Here is a 20,652-nt window from a genome sequence, read left to right on the forward strand (position 1 = left end):
ATACCCCATGTTTTTTTATTCCATTTCCTCTTTCAGCATACATCACCTCCACCACCACCCACCACCATCAACACCCACCACCACCACCACTGCCACCAACCATCACCATCGACGTCCACCGCCACCGTTAACGCCACAACCACCGACCATCGCCTTCAGTGTCAACCGCCCACCCCCGTCAACAGTCGCCATCATCAACCACCGCCCCCTCACTGCCACTACCCGTCGCCCACCGCCCACTGTCACTGCTGCCCACCACCACCTCCACCGTTACTGCCACCACTCACCACCACCCACCTCCAAACACCATTATCTCTCGTCGCCCACCACCACTCGCCACCGCCAACCACCATCACCTCCCACCAATGCCACAAGCGCCACTCACTATCATTTTAATTTTATTTTCTTCTTTTTTCCTATCTACCAAACAACGCAAAGTAATGATTGATTTTGTTCTCATGTGGTAACCAAACATCTTATTGAAAATTGGAATGGTAATAGCCCATTCGATTCATTTGTCCATTCCATTACCTCATACCAAACAGACCCCTAAAGTATTTTTCATAGATCACGAATGAGACCCCTTACATGTGTGTGTACACAAACATATGAGTCACACTGTAATACTGTATACATACATTGAAATTGCATCTACAACAATGTTTGATACATTGGTATTTTAGTAGACTACTTTGTGCTATGCTATTAGACAGCTATCCAGAAGATATCATTGTGTTTTTCAGGCGTCCATCTATGATAATGACTCGTAATGTCTTCTTGGAACCCCATGATGTCGCTTATATCGATGTAATTGATTCTAGGTAGATTTGGTGTATTAGGTGAAAAAAAAAATCGAATCCAAATAAACCAATCGAATCCAAAAAAACCGAAAACAAAGCATGTAAACAATTGAATATCCAAGGGGCCATTTAAATAACTTTCTAAAGGTATAAACGTAAAACCCTTGATTCTTTCATCATCGCCGTCAAGGGTTTTAAAGCAAGCAATAACACATCTCTATATTCCGGCGGACCACCACCGCCGCCGAGCTTCAGCTACCGGAAAACAGAATATGGGTAAGATATCGTATATGAAGCTTAAAGGTAGTCAAAACCTAAGGCAACGACTGCTTCTGTCAACTCTCTCTTCAACTCCGATACTAATCGAAGACATACGCGCCGACGCCACGTGGCCGGGGCTTCTATCTCACGAGGTCTCGTTTCTTCGTCTTCTGGAGACTGTTTCTGATGACTGTCTTGTCGAAATCAATGAGACTGGTAATAGTAATTCATTCTAGGTTTTTTTTTTTGACTTTGATTTGTGAAAATAAACTGTTTTTACGTCATTTTTGTTGGCATGATTTATCATCTCTGGTGTAAATATTGCTTTAGAAAGTATAATGTTTGAATTCTAAAATTAACAGCAATGCATAGTTTCTGTTAACAGGCACCAAATTAGATGTTTTTATTTTATTGGAAACATTGAGCTTTAAAGCCGAAATAATCCATACTATCAATTTGACTTTAGCTTGCATTGCCAATGACAATCCCAGAAGCATAGGCGACTTGATTTCGCTCACAATGATGATTATGAACTAAATGGGAAAATATGCAAGAAAAAAATAAGTGGAAATCAATTGTAATTTTATGGTTATTATGCTACTGGGATTGCTTTTAGCAGCTTAAGTGAAAGTTTGGACTGTGAGCGACCAAATTGTTCGAATGGATTATTATTATAGGCCAATAGATTATATAGTTTGGATTATTAAAAATCCCTTTTTTTTTAAATTTAAATGTTGCAATTAGGTTGAAATTGTTGGAATTTTGTGGAATTGATAGGTACTAAGTTGAAGTACAAGCCTGGGATAGTGATGGGTGGAAGATATCTGGAGCATGATTGCGGGTTGAGTAGGTCAATTGGTTATTTTCTGGAACCGTTGATTGTTCTTGGTTTGTTCGGGAAGAAGCCCCTTTCAATTAAGCTCAAAGGTACTTTCATTCTTTGTGTTCTATTGATTTACCTTCAAAAGTTTCTAATTACGGAATGTGGCCCTGGCTAATCTTGTTTTGGGTTGATTTGATCAATGTTATGTGTTGTTTGAATATTGAGATTAAATATTAAGTTATACGATTCGTTGATTCTGAATATGATGGTAGTTTGTGACTTTTATGCTTGAATGTCATCTTTAAGATGTATGGATTCTTATTTGAAACAAGTGGACTGATAATTTTTTTTATAAATATTTCGAGTTATAATGTCTATAATGAATTTTAAACAATGTTAAAATTATCCTCAGAATCTGCTTTTTAGTTAAAGTACTGAGTAATTAAACAAATTGTAAGCATTGGACACATTCTTGATTGATGCCCTCAAAATTGATTAATTGATTAATATAGATGAAAATGATGAGATGATGTTTTTCAGGTATAACAAATGATTCAAAAGACCCATCTGTTGATACATTTAGATCAACCACTATACCGTTATTGAAGCGATTTGGAGTTCCATCAGAAGGGTTGGATTTAAAGATTGTAAACAGGGGAGTTGCTCCTAAAGGCGGTGGAGAAGTTATTCTCTCTGTTCCTATTGTTCACGATAGTTTGAAGGTACGCTTTATTATTTTTCATACACAAATATATAAATATAAAAACTTGATCTTCCTTTCATAACCGAGGTTGAGTTGGGTTTGCAGGCAGTCACATGGACTGATGAAGGTATGGTTAAAAGAATCAGGGGAATCAGTTTCTCCACACGTGTATCACGCCAGATTGAAAATACAATGATTCACGCAGCTAGAGGAATCTTTAACCGATTGCTTCCTGATGTTTACATTCATGCTGATCATAAATCTGGTGCAGAAGCTGGAAAGTAAGTATTTCTAGTGCCCGTTTACTTGCAAACGGGTCAATTTGGTTTGTTGACCGTTAATGTGTTGAATAAAAAAAAGACCTAAATGAGACTCAAGGGTGTTGAAAGTCGCACATACTCTTTTTCAAATTCATACAATTTTTTTTAAATTGGTTTATTAAAGATTCATATTATTTTTGTAATAATATTATTTGCAGAAATATTATTGTTCCTGGGTCAACAACTCAATCCAAATTAATCTGGCCCATTTTACCTTGAATTATAGTTGGCATGTTCTAGTCTCGAACCGGTTTTGACCTTTTGTTTGACTCACCCATTTTGCCATGTGTCCCTGTCTTAACCTTTTACCAGAACCGCCTAGTCTGCCAGCTGGCCAAAATTTGACATTTTACTCATTAGCATCACACAAAAAGTATTCATTACTCTTAGCGTTATTTAAGAAATCTGCATAGTTATAATCTTGTATTGAAACATTATATGATTCACAAGGTTAATCTTTAATGATTTACATCTGTTCTTGTTTTGAAGTTCACCTGGTTATGGAATATCATTGGTTGCTGAAACGACATCTGGATGCTTCATATCTGTGGATACGACAATTTCTTTTCCCCGAGGCAAGGATGACATGGATATTGATGAAAAGAAAGAGCTTATGCCTCCGGAGGAAGTTGGTGAGGAAATTGCATACTTGTTACTTGGTGAGATTGAACAAGGTGGTGTTACAGATTCTACGCACCAGGTTTGTTTCTGGACTTAAACATATTTATATGCATAGCTTTTTTTGTTGCAGGTGGCATATTGGTGGGTCAGGTTGGTTGGGTAATGGGTCAAACAGGTTCCGGTTAAAAAAGATGATCTGCATTTTGAGAAACACAAATGCTTTTTGTCTAAAGCTATCAGTTTTTCTAATAAATAATAATGTCAATTTTGGTCACAATAAGTATACTTATTTCAATAATAAACTATATTTTTTTAATGAAATACACTTTTTAATCAAATGTTTAAAATACATTTTGGTGACTTTTGAACCTGTTTTGACGTTTTTTATTTTAAAGCTCTTCGTTTTACAATTTTATCTAAAATTACATAAGAATTAGATCCGCGTTCCAGATAAAATTTATCCTCAAGATAATTTCATTTTATTTTAATTTTTTTAGTTTTTTGTTATAATAATTATGTATTATTTGAATTTCAGGGTTTGTTATTTCTTTTGTGTGCATTATGCCCACAAGATGTATCAAAGGTTCGGGTAGGGAAGCTTGTGCCTTATGGGATCGAAACTCTCAGGAATATCAGAGACTTTTTGGGTGTTAAATTTGTAATCAAGCCGGAGCCAGCAACAGGTACTGTCATGCTTAAATGCATAGGATGTGGATTGAAAAACTTATCAAGAAAATTGTCTTAGATTTTTTTATAATATATTATGTTAAGAGTTTTTTTCTTTTAAACTTTCTATACATTATAAACTTTCTTTGATGTATCAATGATTGTGCAATCAATTTTGTGCCTTATATTAAGTTGCATCTTCTATAATTCAAGGTATCAATTCACTTGTAAACGTTTTAGCCACATATATATATATAGGGAGAGAGAGAGAGAGAGGAAGTTAACGTATAAACTAGAAAAGTGTGCTAACTATTCGAATGAAATGGTGTAATCATATATACAAGTAGTGTAATTACATTATGATGTTGGAATTACACAGGTAAATATGTAATCTTTACCATTAATGCAACCACCCAATGGTGATATTTGAAATCTTGACTCTACAGTTTTGACATACTGAGTTATACAAAAAACGATATAGATATAGATACACATGATTATTACTGTGGGTTCAAAAAAGGCTAATTTGAGCCCGAGATGGGTGGTTTCTTCACACTTGTTATGTTATTGAACGAGAATTAGCACCCGAGAAGGATTAAGGCCAAATGAGTAAACACAACAGTTAGTCGGCTTGTGGCAACAAAAAGCTAAAACCGGAGTTCTCACGGATTAAAGGTGGAGGTTCAACATCTGTGATTTCAATTTGTTCCATTGACTTTGATATATCATCAACTGAAAATGGTATGCTGTAAAAATATAATCATGAAAAAAATTAACAAAAAGACTCACAATCTTGATATTACTCGAAAATAGAATGCTACAATTCCAGCCCAACACGACCCGACACATTACCCCACATGTCTGGCCCGCCCATTTTGCCACCTCAAGCAGGCCAAACGATAGATATAAAAATATATGAAGTTGCTATAAATATGAAAAAATAACCTGGAATCATCATCCAAAAGGAAAGAATTGCTTATTGCATTATTTTCTTCTGTCATCATAACCCTCATGCTGGATATAACCTAAAACATAATATCAAAGTTCCATAATAATATTATTACAAAAATAATATTACTGGAGAAAGGAGTTTTGCTAGAGATAACTCATAAGCCAAATCGACCCGTGTAAGTAATCGGGTTGAAACAACCCAAATCAACCAAGATTGCCGGTTGGGTAACGCTGTAAATAACATGATTACAAAGAAAGCAAAATCTTTTAATAAAACAATTTAGGAGGTTATTATATTAGAAAACAGCTTAAAGTGAATTTCGGCCCGTTTGAGATAAAACACAACCCAAATTGACCCATTTACACATAAATGGTGGGTCAAAATTTCACTAGTAACATCTATATGAACTTACATCTGGGGACACACTATGTGTGCCATATTTGTCATCCCAATACATTGTACTGATCCGGTACAACTGTTGTACACTAAGAACCTGTAATATAAAATAGAAAATAACAGTTAAAGGCGCACACTGTAAATGTAAAAATAAGTTAGATTTTTTATAGCATGTCACTCACGGGACACAGGCCACGACTTATTTCCTCCAGGGTTTTCTTCGGCTTTTGATGAATTACCTGAATTGAATTATAAATATTTGATTTATTTTGTGAATCATCTCAATAAAATGACAAGTTCTATAAAAAGGATGATTACTTACCAAAAACCCAATAGCCTGTCGTATATGTTTAAGTTCTTCCCACGCAGAACCTGCATACTGCAGTAATTTTTGTTTAGCAAGATAGTAGAGGTGCACAAAGATCGGGCTTGGGCCTAGGCCCAGTCCCGGTCATGTGCGTGGAAAAGGGACTGATTCAGGCCCAATGGTCCCAACCGATCCTAAATTTTTCTCAAAAGTATTTAATTTCAGATTAGAGTTAGAAAAATGTTTTAAACTAAAACAAGTTAAATCTTGAAATCCAGGCCCAGGCCTGTTTGTAACAAACAACAAGAAAATTACAAGGCTTTAAAAAAATACCTCATCGGTTGCATTGTAACACCAGTCTTTTAACTCAGCAAGTCCTGATTTCACATACTCACCATTGCTGAACGAGCAGCATTCACGTCTCAAAAGAAGGCTGCAACCAGAAGTAAAACATCAAAATTATATTCATGTCATCATATGTGCATATCGATATACAAAATATACATATACAATCTAGGCATGAAGTATACCTGTTAAACAATTGAACATTGATGAATGAAAATATTTGTGTGAAAATTTTCCGGACCAAAAATGGTGGTACCTGAAATTACCAGAAAAATCAGACATGTATATAAGCTACCAGTAAATGAACAAAGTCTTAAAGTACGTCTAACAGTTTATTAAAAGGCATTTTAGATATTTGACCAGTTTAAACCGTTTGAGATAAACACAATTCAAAATGTTTAAATGGGTATTAGTAAGAGAAACAAAAATAAATGAAAAGGTAAATAAAAGGAAGTTTAACTAACATGATTTGTTTTTAAAGTGTTCAAGAAATCTCCAAGGCTCTTCACAATTCCTTGCCAATGAGCAATCAAAGCAAGTTGAGCTGCGTTATTAACCGGATGTGACGTTCCCTTTACTAGGCTTGCTCTGGAAGTTCTTGGTGCCTTTGATTAGCACAACAAAATTATTAACATAAAATAAAAGGGTTTATTGTGTAAAATAGCAACCTATATCGTTTTCCACGATTCAACTTTTTTAGTTATAGTCACCCAAGTATTCAACTTTTAAAAGAAATTTTACTAAATACTTAGGTGGCCTATACATACATTATCATTTCACATAGCTACTGATGTGGACAATTGAAAATGTGAAATGCTGATGTGGGCACAACATCAGCATTTAACCAGAAACATGTTAAGCATTGACATTAACGATATAAACGTGAAAGTATATTGCTATGCTACACACTTAAGTTAAAATTTAAAGAAAAAAGAGATGAGATTACCTGAATACACATGCCAAGTAATGGAGATATTTCTTTTTTTAAATTATCTCGGATCATTCCATATATTTTTTCAACATATGCGGTAAGTTGTTGCTTAAAAAGCAAAGCAGGATACTTGGCTTCTACTTGGCTTACAGCATCTAATGCACTCAAACTTCCATTAACAAAAGAAAGATTCACTCCTGGAGGAGTTCCACGAAAACTCTAACAAGAAATAAACAAACACCCTTTAACTAAATTAATAACCAACATGTCATTTTGGGTTATGTTACGGGTCAAACGAGTAATATCAAATGGGTCAAAATCCAAAAGTCGTTCATAGTGTATTTTTAAAATGTATATACCCTAAATCATTTTATTAAGAGAAATTATATTATTTATGAAATGATACAACTTTTTTCTGTTTTAGTCTCCGTACCTTTTTTGTACATTTAAATCGATAAAAGAAGTATTTTTGTCATGTTTAGGTCATTATAGGGTATTTTAATGATTACCCAAACAGGGCAAAAATATTATGCAAATGCAAATGCAAAAAAAGAAAAAAGCACATTGACTAAAACAAGAGAAAACCAATAGTATGTTGGTATTTAATACAATGACACACATCATTTATTCAAAAATCACATTATTGTTCAAGTAACTTTTGTAATCATATTGACACGTGAACTGTTTATAAAAGTCGAAAACTTTTATTGACCCACACAAAAAATTAGGCGTTTCACCCGCTATCGAATCTACCCATTATGTCCTTACAGAAAATAGAAGTTAAAGAAAACTTGTGAAATTACAGTATTGGCCCTCCCAAAAAGAGTAGCTGATGATCGACGGCGTTGTGGTCCCAGTCCAGCTGTCACGCCACTTGCTTTCAGAGTGCGTTGAAGTAGAAGCAAAAGAGTTGATGCATTTGACAACCAATAAGCCAATATCTCATTATTATCCTGGGATTTCTTTTGTAAAAAAGAAAACACACAAAGACAGTTTAGCAGAAAATAGTTGCAAACATAAGCACGGCCCAATCACTTATCAATGGGTCGACTTTCGGCTATGGTCTATATCTAACGGGTCAAACGAGTACATTAAACAAACTAGATTAAAAAAGAAATAGGTCAAACGAGTATAAAATCGCTGAAAAAGTCTATGCAGTGTGATAAAATCCCGCATCTTCTTCACTCTCTTAAAATTTTTTATAAGTTTTACTGTATCACAGGAACGATTTCTGTAATTTATCCTATGATTTGGTATCAGTTTTGAATTTTTTGGATAAAAAGTGTGGCACTGACGGATACAAAGCCATGTTTTGGCTCATTTTGTTACCTCTAAGTACTAAAAAGTGGGGAAGATTGAGATATGATTATTAATATATTTGGGAAATAGTTAAAACCTCAATTGCTTGACCTATGGTCTGGATGATGCGGTCAAAAACAGATGTTCTTTCAACTTCAAAGGATCTCCATTGCAGAAGGCATTTGTAAATAATGCAAGCTGCAAGCGGTCTGTTTCCTGCAAATCCTATACGCTGCGCAATGCATTTAATAAGCAACTCTTGATTCTCTGCTTGTTTTTCATTAAGTGATTTTTGTGGTTTGTCATCCAGCTCTGAAAGATCCCTTTGGTTCATTGACATGCTATGCAGTTCCTAAATTCAAATATGACAGCAATTAAAAGTAAAGGCTAAAAATATACATTTTATGAATCTAGAACTGTTTAAGAGAAACAATACAAGAGGTGGCTTTGCATCTGTAAATAAATGACCGCTCTCGGACCTCTGCAAAAAGATTGAAAGTTGCAAATCTATTAAATATGATTGTATTATTGTAAAAATAGTATTATTAAAGGACTGAAATATATTTCCTATATTGCACCCCATTTGACATGTTTGTCTTGTTTTGACCATTTATCAATGAAGTTTAATACAACTAACTCGTTTTCATATGAATGGGTTAAATCAGGTTAACTGGTCAGACGATTAACTTCCAAGTGCGGTTAAACAGATTGGGTTGACCCCCAAACATTTTTCTGTCTAGTTTCTTTTGAGATAATAATTATCACCTTAGATAATATTAACGTAATAACATGATTGCTTTTATATAAAAGGATTTAAGAGGTTGCAAGCATATAAATACACATTAGGTTTTGACTCATTTTCTTTATAGCAAAGTATAAACTATTTTAGCTGTTTGAATTATTGCCTGCAAAATTTTACCCAAAGTAACATGTTTTGATAAGAATGAGATGAACTTTTCATAATTAGCATTATTACGACACATTTGATGAGTGAATTTCTGAATATAAATACCTGAAGGATAGATTTGGAACGTAAGAGAGACTTGTTAGGTGTCATTGACACAGCTTGTTGGCGGAAAACTTTATTTTCTGAATCTATATTCTGTAGTTTCTCTTCCAGCCTATGTAGAATAAGAAAATAACAATAAATGTGACGGTATGCAACAAAATTAAAGAGCGAATCTCAGTGTTGTTAGAAGAACATGCAGTTTATCTTGATAAACGGCGTCAATTTGCACATTCAAAACATTAGTTGGTGTAAATGCTATTTTAAATGTTCTTTTAGACATATAAATTGTCCAAGTCAGCAGAAGTTGTATATATCGTTTTCTGCGGTAGTTGTGCCTTATTAATCTAAAGAAAACAAAATTTTGAATTCTGCAACAAAAATGAGAATGAATCCACTAACCTGCTCACAGAATCTTGTAACTGTTGGATTTTATCTCCTGAATCTTCCAACTTTCTAAATAGATCTTTGCTACGCTCTTGAGATTGAGCATATTTCTTTTCTAAGTTAGCAGAATTTTCTTTTTCAGCTGCCAATGCCACCTGCATGGAAAAATGAAGCAAAAATGAACAAAAATGGCGCATTTCATGATCTTAAGAACAACATAAAAATAAAAATAAAAAAGCAACAAGGGGATACTTTATTTGAGTAAATTACCTTTAAACCGTTGACTTCTTTAGTGAGGGATTCAATTCTTTTAGCATCTTCAATGATTACTTCTTTTTGCTTAATAACAGGAGGTGCTTCTTTAATAGCTTTCCTCGCTGCCTCTTTTTCCTTGATTATCGTTGCATTTGCTTCATCGAGTTTTTTTTGCAAAGCTTCTAACGAATTTCTAAATTTGTTAGCCTCACTGGCTTTTGCTTCTTCTAAATCGGTCTGGAGATATAAGTCAACATTAGTCATTTGTGCATGCTAATTATAATAATAACTTGTCAATGTTTCCCATAGTGTATTTCTAAAGCTTACAACCTCCTAAATCATTTATTTACCACATTGTTACAAGTCCACTAGATTACCAGACTAGCCCATTTCAGAAAAGTATAATTACAAAAATTATTCACACACATAAGTATATATATTGCTATTTTATGACACCAACTCTTATATATTAAAATAATATATTTTTTATTATTCATATTTGATACCCTAGTATTTATAATATCAATACTTACCCTTAAGCGTTTTTCCAACTGTAAACGCCATGTTAGATCCTCCAATTGTTTCTCAAGTTTATCTTTCGCTTCTTTAAGGAAACCTGCTTCCCGTGCTTTCTGCAGAAAAGCAAGAGAAGTTCAAATATAATTTTATACCTAAAAAATGGCTCGTGAAACTAAATTCTTTTAATTAAGAATGTAAATAAATACTGAAACCGACCTGTTTAAGTTTTCGTAACTCTCTCCTTGCCTTTATCCCCCTCCATCTGCATTGTGTAACAATGGCTCCCTTCTTTAGCCTTTTATGGTATGAATAACATCTACGACCACGCCATCGAGACTGGAAAAAATTGAACTTAGAAAAAATATATATAATTTATAAGCTGCAAAATTACATGCATCAGTTTCTACCCTTTGTGGGTAAACTGGCCGATTTCAATTATACTTTGCCTCAACTGAAAGCAATCAAACTTAAAACTAATTGCTAAACCGGAAACCAGTCGAAAATCACCCCTTTTATTAATTGTCCTAATGCCAAAAAGCGTTAATTATTTGTATCAATCAATAAAAGTAAAACAAAAATGGTTGCAAGTCATCAAACATGCAATCAAAATCACCAAAAATCGAATGGCACCAAAAATGCATAAAACCCTCTTCAATCATTCTTATTCAAAAATCAAAACTCAATAAAGTAAAAGATAAAACGTGTTTGCAGGTAGGCCTGGACCGATATAAAAAACTTATCCATTTGACCTGAATCTAGTTTGGCCCATAACCCAACCCGTCCATTTGCCACATGTATAGAAAATGAATAGTTAAATGCATGCCAGTATTATCAAACTAACCTGCACCATGATTGCGGCTTTAGTTTGTTTCTTTAATCTGAACTCCTTACGGGCCTTCAATGCACGTATGGCTGTTTGCACCGTAAGTGTTGACACACGGAGCTTTTTGTAGACCTTCAACTCATGGTATTTACGGAAGTTTTTCTCTATTTTTATTGCAGCTGCTATTCTTCTCAGTTCATCAAAACGTTTGCCAGCCAACCTACCTAAAAGTCATTGGAGTTACTCGTGTACAGTTTGAATAATAATTCAAGCAATTGGAATCTTTTAAGACTAATTTTAAAGATGGCAATGAAATATGAGAGTTGATCAAGTAAAGATCATATTATTATTGAAATAAATTTGAATATCTCAATTTGGTTTATATTTTATCTCTAGCGGATCAAACGTGTGCCAACAAAAGGTAACTTAAAAGAAAACTTATCTGTCTGGTTGAAAACTGTCCAAAATGTATTTTTGATGCATAAATTAAAATAATATATTTTCCATGAAAGATCTAATGTTATAATATATTTTTAAACCATAATGAACACAATAATCACTACTCCCTCCATCACAAAAAATTTATTGAAACAATATTACATCTATAATCATTTTTACACTAAATGCTTACTCCTACCCCAAAAAAGTTGCCCACTTTCAGATAATTATAATGTACTACTGAGCCGAACCATTTCGACCCATACTAAAGATTTACTTGTTTTGACCTGAACCCAACCAGTTTGACTTGGCTCATGTTTCACCTCCAAGATTAAGTAGTAAGAGTTTCACCTCGACAAAAGGATTGCATGACAATTGAACCCTTCCGAGTTTCAATGAACTGTTTGTGAGCACTATAAGTTCGCATTCGCCTTTGAATAATTTGCGCGGCCGTACTTAGGACTTCAGTTCTCCTTGCATCTAATTCCGCCATCTGCCCAGCTCTCAGGAAAACCTTCGTCTTACCAACCTGTATAAAAGATAATGTGATTATCAGAGTTTATTCACATACTTGAAAACTTCACGAAAACCACTGTGAAACTATAATTTTTTTAATTTTTATATTTTCATTATTTTGATATGTTAAACTTTGCCAAAACAAATGTGTGTGTGTGTATCGCATGAGACATACATTTAACTTTACGAGCTACATATTTATTTTTTATTTTTTTACTTTTTTTTTATTTTTAAATAATACTAAGATTATTTGAAAGAAATGAAAAAATAATAAAAAAAAAACTGATAGGTTGGTAGTAGTTTTCATGGTTTTCAAGTTAAAGGTGGTTTTCGATAGAACCACACTATATATATACATATATACGCATACACACACATACGTGTGTATGTGGGTATGCATACCTGATAGCCTTTAATTCCCTTCTTTTCTAGAATCTTTTCACATGCAACCTTTTCATCAAAGCTGATTGAGACAGTAAGGAAATGTTTTAAGAATGTAAAATATCTCAAATTTACATGTAAAAAACTGGATATAATTTAGTGTTACATTTGAGGGTGAAGGAAAGATCTACCATCCTATTAAGGCTTCAGGGCAAAGAAGTCCAAATCTGTTTATAAACTCATAGAAAGGACGACGAGTAGGATAACCAGCGCAACTGATTCTGATCGCTTCTAGAACACCCTATATATTAGTCGCATACAATTAGCTATAAATGAAACTGATAAAATAAACAGTAAGAGACAAAAGGGAGAATGGATTTGTATACTCACCCCACAGCGTAACTGTTGCAAGACGTTGGGATTCCCAAATATGGCAGGTTTGAGTTGATTATTTGGTTTTACACATCTAATATAATGAGGTTGTGTTGCGTTTAGTGTCTCCATCAGTTGTTGCAATTGCAACTGCATCAATTAGTAGCATTTTAGTGTACAGAATATGAAGAAGGGGTGATTATGTAATTCCCACCTCTATTGAAGGTAGAACTACACTGTCCTCAAGGGTGGTATATATGCTCAAAAAAATTTGATCAGAAGGAAACATGTTGAACAGGTTGAAGTCATACAAAGTGTATGTAAGACATACATATATCAAACCATTGTATGCAAACTATTATATTATTGGAAAGAGTAGAGTTACAATACCACCCTAAAATAAGCAAATAAGCAGAAGCACTTTTCTTTATCCAAACACTCAAAAAGGCTTGTCTGCTTTTAAAAAACTTAAAAGCTGATACATGTTTATATAAGTAACGATACCTTAAAACGAGACCCGATTGAAGAAAACTTGGAAGATTTGGGAGATTCTTCAGCAATTGGAGGGAAAAGACCAGCTACAAAGGCACACCTAGAATCACCCAACAGGTCTTGGTGTTCAGGGACCACATAGTCTTTATTTTTGTCAAGAAATTGATTGGATTGATATTGGACCTGCAGGTACAATTAGAAGAGTATAATTAAATATGCATGGGCTTACATTTAGTAGCAATATTGACTAAAACACATACCTCTCCAGCATAATGTGCAATTGTGAAATCTGTACGTGACAGCTTGGGCTTCACAAAGCGTTTGTGATTTCTGAAGGTCTGATAAAGCTTGTTTGAAAATGTTTCATGTGTAGACTTTGGGAACATACTAAAGGTAAAAGATCCAGTAGTGAGATTAAACGAGTGTTATAAGCCAAGGTTATAAACCGAGGTAGCAATATGGGGGTCAAGATGGATTTGGTTTGAACGAGTCATATTTTAATAAGCTCATAATGGTTCAGACTGAGTTGACAATCAAACAACGTGAAGAGGTTGTATGCATTATAAAAACGTACTTTGGGAGAATTTTAACTCGTTCAGTCATTTTATAAAAATACAACCCAAATTGACTCATTGATAAGTAAATGGGCCGAAATTGCCACCTCTATGATTTGTTAACAACCCACTTTAATAACTAAATTACAAAATTTAAATCAAGAAATATCTTACCAAGCCTCATCAAGGAGAGCAATGATTCCACCAGGTTTCTGTGATTCAAATACATCTTCAGAGAGTTATGTAATTCACAAAACATTAATAAACTCGTTTTATACCTGCTATATACATGGTTATAAGTGCTTTTATTATGAGTTGTAGAAATAAAATTACAATTCTATATGCCTATAAAATATTAAAACTAGACTGTTTGCAAACCTTGCCCTTTTAGAACACTGAATGCAGATATTGAAATAAAGTTTTTAATGTTTAAAATTACTTTGCACTATAGAGAAGTAGAAAGGAATGTCGCGTGCTTGTGTCGGATCAAGAGTGAAGATATTCTAACAATAAACTAAACAACTAGTGCTGCATATACATACATACATACATAAACATAGATACATTTCTATGCATATATATGTATGCATATTTGCAGCCACGAATGGGTAAATGCAACAGAAATTGGTAATACCTTCTCAATGAGATCTAAAATATCTTGGTTATCAACAAATTCAATGTAACTCCAGTTAATAGCCTCTTTTGTATATTCTTCTTGCTCCATCTTAAACACATGCTGATTAAAGTGTTGCTGCAGTTTCTCATTCGTGAAGTTAATGCAGAACTGCTCAAAGCTGCACTTTAATGTTTGTTAAAAAGTATATGTAAAATAGAATTTACTTGAACTTTCCCGATATATAGCATCTGGAACATGAAATATCTATACAGTTATCACCTGTTGTTCTTGAAGCTTTCAAAACCGTATATATCGAGGACCCCAATCAGACTTTTTGAGCTGCGATCTTGTCCAATTGAGACATTTATTTTATCCACTAGCCTGCAAATATCAATAAAAACGTCATTTGCATTTGAAATTTAACAAACAAGTTTTCTGATGAAAACGGCATATTCTGTTGTTCAAATTATATTTTAATAGAGATCACAAAATGTAGCCTAAAATGAAACAGCTCAAATGTGTTGAGCGAATCGTACTTTAATGCATAAACTCACCTAATCATTTTATTTACCAGGTTATGTTTAACTGATGGTTGAAGTATAAAAATTTAATCTTGGTGGTTTTGGGATGCTTGATGATCTATGGTTAAAGTATCACCATTTTAGCGTAAAAGCATCCTTAACTAACATTATCGAAACCTTTGGGAAAACATAAGTTTTATAATCGAATTAGACACTATTTACTAAAAAAACACAAAAAAAATATGGAAAAAAGATTTCAGGGTCAACAAAACGGACCCACCATGTAGGAAAAAATCCCACATTAACCACATGTTTTGATCCTTAACTAACATTATCAAAACCTTTGGGAAAACATAACTCTATTCTGTTTAACAGCTTCATACCAATCAAACAATCTGGTATATATTGTTTTAGCTAACCCATCCCTGCTGACTGCTGCACTAAGAGGGTCAAGACTTCTTTTTATAACTTCTTCAGGAGTAATCATCACACGTTTACACAATGCGTCTTCCAAACCCGCAGAACCACACCTAACGAAAAACAAGTTAAAAAACTAACAAATTTTCAATGAATTTCAAAAAAGATATACCTAAGAAGTTCTGCAGTCATTTTTAAATGAAATTTGGCCCTGTCGTCTTTTAAAACTGAAGAATCAGCATCTTTCCCTTTGGCAAATTCAACATTGCCAAGATGAAGAATAGCAGCAGTAACTCTAAAAATAGCTTCCTGTGAGAGTGTTACATGTCGTTAAAAATATATATTATTACAATACAATCAAAGTTTCATATTAAAATGATTTAGGAGGTTTTATGCATTTTAAATACACTCTCGGTGACTTTCACTCATTTGAGCGTGTTTCCATTTTAGTTCATATTCTAAGGCTTGTAAATGAACTGAACGTACAGTGAACCGTTCTTACTGAAAGTTCGTTTATGTTCGTTTATTTAATAAATGAACGAAAACTTTTGTTCATTTAGTTAAACGAGCGAACATGAACAAATGTCACGTTCGTTCATTTATGTTCGTGAGTGTTGTTTACATTGGTTCATTTATATTCATTCGTTATGTTCATTTAGGTTTGTCTTTAAGTTCGTTCTTTTACGTTTGTTAATATACTCTTTGAACTTTTTGGCCCATTACAACATAGACTAGTTTTAATAACATTTTAAACTCATCACACTGTTGTTCACATTTACTCTTAATTGGTCTAACTCAGTTATGTTCATTCATCTATGTTCAGTTATGTTCGTTACGTTCCCAAACCGTCCGTTAACCGTCCGTTTATATTGTTAGCAAAAAAACATAAACAAACACGAACATGCTCCGTCCGTGTAAATTCTGTTTGTCTACAAGCTCGAATTATTATTAAATTAAACCCCATTTGTCCTGTTTTCATTCTAGCTGATTCAAAAGTTTATCAGTTTAACCAAAATCAACCAGTATACTCATGGCCGGGTCAAAACGGCCACCTCTAAGTTTATGAAAAAGAAGGAACTTTTGGGGGAAATACCTGCTCTTCTTTGCTAATTCCAACAATACCCATAGCTCTCCTAGTGGCAAGATATTCATGGGCATCATTTATATCAACCAGTTCGTAGCATTTTGACTGGTTAAGATAATGAAAAGATTTTGGGTTTCCCAACTGATATTTCTCAATTTCCTGATTATAGAAGAAAATATAATGTCAGGTGAGAAAATTATTTTGCTAACAATTTAGTTAGAAAAAGAAAAAGATACCTCTTGTGGTGCTGCACATAAAAGGTAAAAACAGTGATAGTTGCGCTCAGGGTCATTTATTTGGCAAACACGAGACCTTTCTAGAAGATAGGTCCTGATGGCTGCTCCTGATATTCTCCCATGCTTATCAAATTGGATTTCAACAAATTTTCCAAAACGACTGAAACATTATGAAGACAACAGAATTTTGATATTAAATTTGAAGAATGAAAGGGTAACATAACTGTAACTTGTTTTTTGAATGAAACTAGAGGTGGCCATATAAGCTGTATGCACTAAAAAAACTTTAGAAAAACTTGTAATCCATTTGACCCATTTAAACCATTTCCATTTAAGCCCGTTTGAATTTGTTGCCTCGAAATCTATAGAACACAAAAAGAATTTAAATGTCTCTTTATGGGAGCTACTATGTCTACTACTGGCTGGCTGCTTAACAATATATATGAAAACAATGCTAAAATGTAAAATTTGAAGCCTAATAAATTTAAGCAATCACCTGGAATTGTTATTTCTAACAGTTTTTGCGTTGCCAAAGGCTTCAAGAACTGGATTTGACTGCACTCACAATGGTAGCACAAGCTTAATCAGAATGATATAATGATGTATATATAATGCATACTCACACACATTTTTTTCTACATAAAATACATATACATATATACAAATGTCCAGTAAGAACATAAATACATATGAGAACAGTAAGAAACTAAGAATCCATCAATTTGTTTAATCCAAATCATGCAATTCGAATAATTCACTATGTAGTGTTTGATCATTTTAGGAAGTCAGCAAACTCATAGATGCATCCAGATGAACAAATAAAAAATGTAAATTTGTCAATTATAATCTGATTTTTTTGTGAATTTTGTCAACTTTTATGACTCCATTTCAAATTTTGGATTCCTTAATTCTGTTCGTACCAATATTTTGTGTGCTTATTTGATCCTGCATTCCTGGTTCTGCATATGCATATATACATATAAGTTTATAACATATATGTACTTCCATACATATACATGTATATATTTATGTGAGTATATCTATGCCAAGTTCCATACATTACACTATTACAGAATAATTAAGTAGTGTTAATATAGAACTATACGTCATGTATCATACTTCGAGAACTTGTTGTTCAACTGTGCGTCCTTCAGTAGCTTTTCGGCCACCCAAATAGGCCAAATACTGCATAAGCATTTTGGTTGTCTCCGTTTTACCTGCTCCACTTTCACCACTAACAAGAATGGAATTGCTTGTACCCTCCTTAATCATAGCCCTAATTTCATTAAATATTATATTATATGTCGAAAGAATGCTAAAATTATTGCAGAGTCACCCAAAAAATTGACAGACCTGTAAGATGCATCGGCAACCGCAAACACATGGGGACTCAGTTCACCAAATGGTGCTCCCTTATATTCTTCCATCATATGACGATCATACAAATGAGGCAACATTTGGAACGGGTTTATTGCAATTAGAATATTTCCAGTGTAAGTCTGCAATGGTTTTGAAACATGTGAGGAATAAACAAAGTAATTATATATTCCAACATGAGAAAAAGGTAACCTACATAAATTTCATTGAGTTCATATCTGGTTCTTAAGTTTTGCAGGACTCCTGGCTCATGCAAATATGATAGTTTTGTCATGTCATCAACACCGCCAGCCGGAGCTTCTGTATCCTTTGGATATATATTTGATAACTTAGCAGTAACCTGAATAAAAACCATAGCAAAATTTTAAGTAATCAGTTGTTGATATTAACTTAAACACATCATCAAAAAGTTCAAATATGAATTACCAACCTTTTTGAGGTCAGGAGTCTCGATCTCAGCTTCTTGAGCGGTAATCTTTGTGACTTGCCCATCGATCCAGGCTTTGCTTGGATCTTCAACCCAGACATGGGATCCTACTATGATATTCACCAAAGAGCTCTGTTGAACAAACAAGTTAGTAAAAAATTACAGTACTGGGGGGAAAGTTAACGCACTAACTGTGAGAATCAAGTAGTGTAATTACACAACACTATAACTACACTATGTTGTATATATAATTACACTAGTTGATTCTTGAATCAAAGCTAGTACGTTAATTTAAATTGTATTGATCCAAACCCTATGCATATATGTATGTACATAATAATAACAATAATAATGCATCTATCATCAATGAACAGATTGAAATCATACAGGCGGATGCATGTATGTACAGATATGTATTAAACTCCAGTACTCCACCACAGAAAGTATGTTGCCAATTAACATGCATATATACTAGAAGCTGGCAATTAAACTTGTTCAACATAATATATAGAAACCCCTAATTGAATAAATTATTCAAAAATGTGTGTGTGAATGTGAATAGGAAATTATCTAATTAGATTAGAATTAATAATTGCATAATAATATTCTAACATCAAAATTGACAATCAATATATATAGCATAGCCCTAATGTAGGGATGATTATTATACATTTATAAAGAGAATACACGTACGTACCATTTTGAAAACCCTAGCAATTGTTAATTATAATCCGGATCAATCTATGCAGGATTCATATATCATCTTGTGGCATGCATTTATATAAATGAAAGCTCGCTTGGCTTCGTATTGAGCCGGATTGATCTGCATTGCATTGCAGCTTAACTTACGCAATTCATCATCAATTTCTTGTTACGAATTAATTCGTGTAATTTTCTCAGACAGATTAGTTGTTTGTTGAAATGATCGACATGGTTACGTTCGTTGAATAAGCAGGCGATGAAATCGGATCTTTTGTCACACACAAAATTCTCGTCGTCTCAATTTCTTTCTCTCCACTACGGTCATTGGCTTTGCTGTTAAAAAAGGGGTTGGGGCGCAGCTTGTTGTCCGTTTACCTGCCACTTTATTGTAATCGTTTTATAGTAAATTATATAAAACTTCGATTAGTTGATGATTAAAAAAACAATTCAAGAGCCCAATAAACCTCATCATTGGCCCACTTCCTAAGCTATTACATTGCAGCTGCACATCAAAACCGGTTTGATGGTTCATCAATTACGTTTGAAAACGAAGCAAGCCGTACGTTGGTTTGAAATCACTTTTAGTTTAAACCAAACAAGATAAAAACCCGGTTTCATTTCAATCATTTTTCCGTAAAACGAGGTTGACTAGCTTAACTTGGTCCAAATGGATCTGATTTGGGTCAGGACTATATCGAATAAAACCTATTGTTATTGGGTTCACATCTTAAAAATATGAAAACAAATTAATAAAAAAAAATTAGCATTGATAAGACCTTACCAACTCTTGCCAAGCTTTTGTATATAGTCATATATCCGATGTGATTAAGCTTGGCAAGAGTTATCCACTCAACTAACTTGTTTTTTCTTTACATATTTGAGAGAATCATGCGGAGTAAGGTCTTATCAAATTGAATCTTTTTTTAATTAGTTTTCATATTTTAAGATGTGAACCCAATAGTAATATAAGCTCCCTTACTCGCCAATATCAAGTGGTATTAATGCTATTCGTCGATACCAACTACCAACTGCTAATAATAAGCATCCTTACTTGCCATTATCAAACGAAATTAACCTTATTCATCACTGTCAAACACAAATAAAG

At 33.7% G+C, this 20,652-nt stretch overlaps 2 protein-coding genes across 2 annotated transcripts; one reads left to right on the forward strand and one right to left on the reverse strand.

Annotated features, from left to right (window-relative positions):
- The first annotated feature begins 1,072 nt into the window (after positions 1–1,072).
- On the forward strand, positions 1,073–4,274 carry LOC143619880 (putative RNA 3'-terminal phosphate cyclase-like protein). The gene is made up of 6 exons (XM_077091705.1): positions 1,073–1,277; positions 1,839–1,988; positions 2,425–2,606; positions 2,693–2,868; positions 3,397–3,607; positions 4,064–4,274. Exons 1-6 carry the CDS (start codon positions 1,073–1,075, stop codon positions 4,271–4,273), a joined length of 1,134 nt encoding a protein of 377 aa, XP_076947820.1. The 3' UTR covers position 4,274.
- Positions 4,275–4,780: 506 nt separating this feature from the next.
- On the reverse strand, positions 4,781–18,992 carry LOC143620054 (myosin-11-like; the record flags this gene model as incomplete). Its single annotated transcript, XM_077091846.1, has 36 exons — positions 4,781–4,940; positions 5,140–5,219; positions 5,559–5,639; positions 5,725–5,781; positions 5,865–5,921; positions 6,183–6,282; positions 6,380–6,450; positions 6,659–6,799; positions 7,141–7,344; positions 7,929–8,087; positions 8,522–8,776; positions 8,861–8,905; positions 9,437–9,545; positions 9,833–9,972; positions 10,088–10,309; positions 10,606–10,704; positions 10,808–10,927; positions 11,433–11,638; positions 12,204–12,381; positions 12,771–12,831; positions 12,941–13,050; positions 13,140–13,271; positions 13,626–13,796; positions 13,874–14,000; positions 14,342–14,379; positions 14,802–14,961; positions 15,063–15,164; positions 15,688–15,834; positions 15,894–16,030; positions 16,815–16,964; positions 17,042–17,201; positions 17,538–17,596; positions 18,161–18,317; positions 18,395–18,540; positions 18,615–18,758; positions 18,849–18,992. Coding segments are annotated over 36 exons (4,593 nt in total), but the record flags the coding sequence as incomplete, so codon positions are not given.
- Between the last annotated feature and the right edge of the window lie 1,660 nt (positions 18,993–20,652).

The sequence above is a fragment of the Bidens hawaiensis genome, unplaced genomic scaffold (genome assembly GCF_021521415.1).
Source record: "Bidens hawaiensis isolate Kalapana, Puna unplaced genomic scaffold, B.hawaiensis_p1.1 tig00002525_1, whole genome shotgun sequence".
Lineage (NCBI taxonomy): Eukaryota > Viridiplantae > Streptophyta > Magnoliopsida > Asterales > Asteraceae > Bidens > Bidens hawaiensis.

Coding starts and splice junctions, on each gene's coding strand:
- LOC143619880 (XM_077091705.1), top strand. CDS start 1,073: ATGGGTAAGATATCGTATATGAAGCTTAAAGGTAGTCAAAACCTAAGG. Junction 1,989..2,424: donor CCTTTCAATTAAGCTCAAAG/GTACTTTCATTC, acceptor GATGTTTTTCAG/GTATAACAAATGATTCAAAA. Junction 3,608..4,063: donor TTACAGATTCTACGCACCAG/GTTTGTTTCTGG, acceptor TTTGAATTTCAG/GGTTTGTTATTTCTTTTGTG.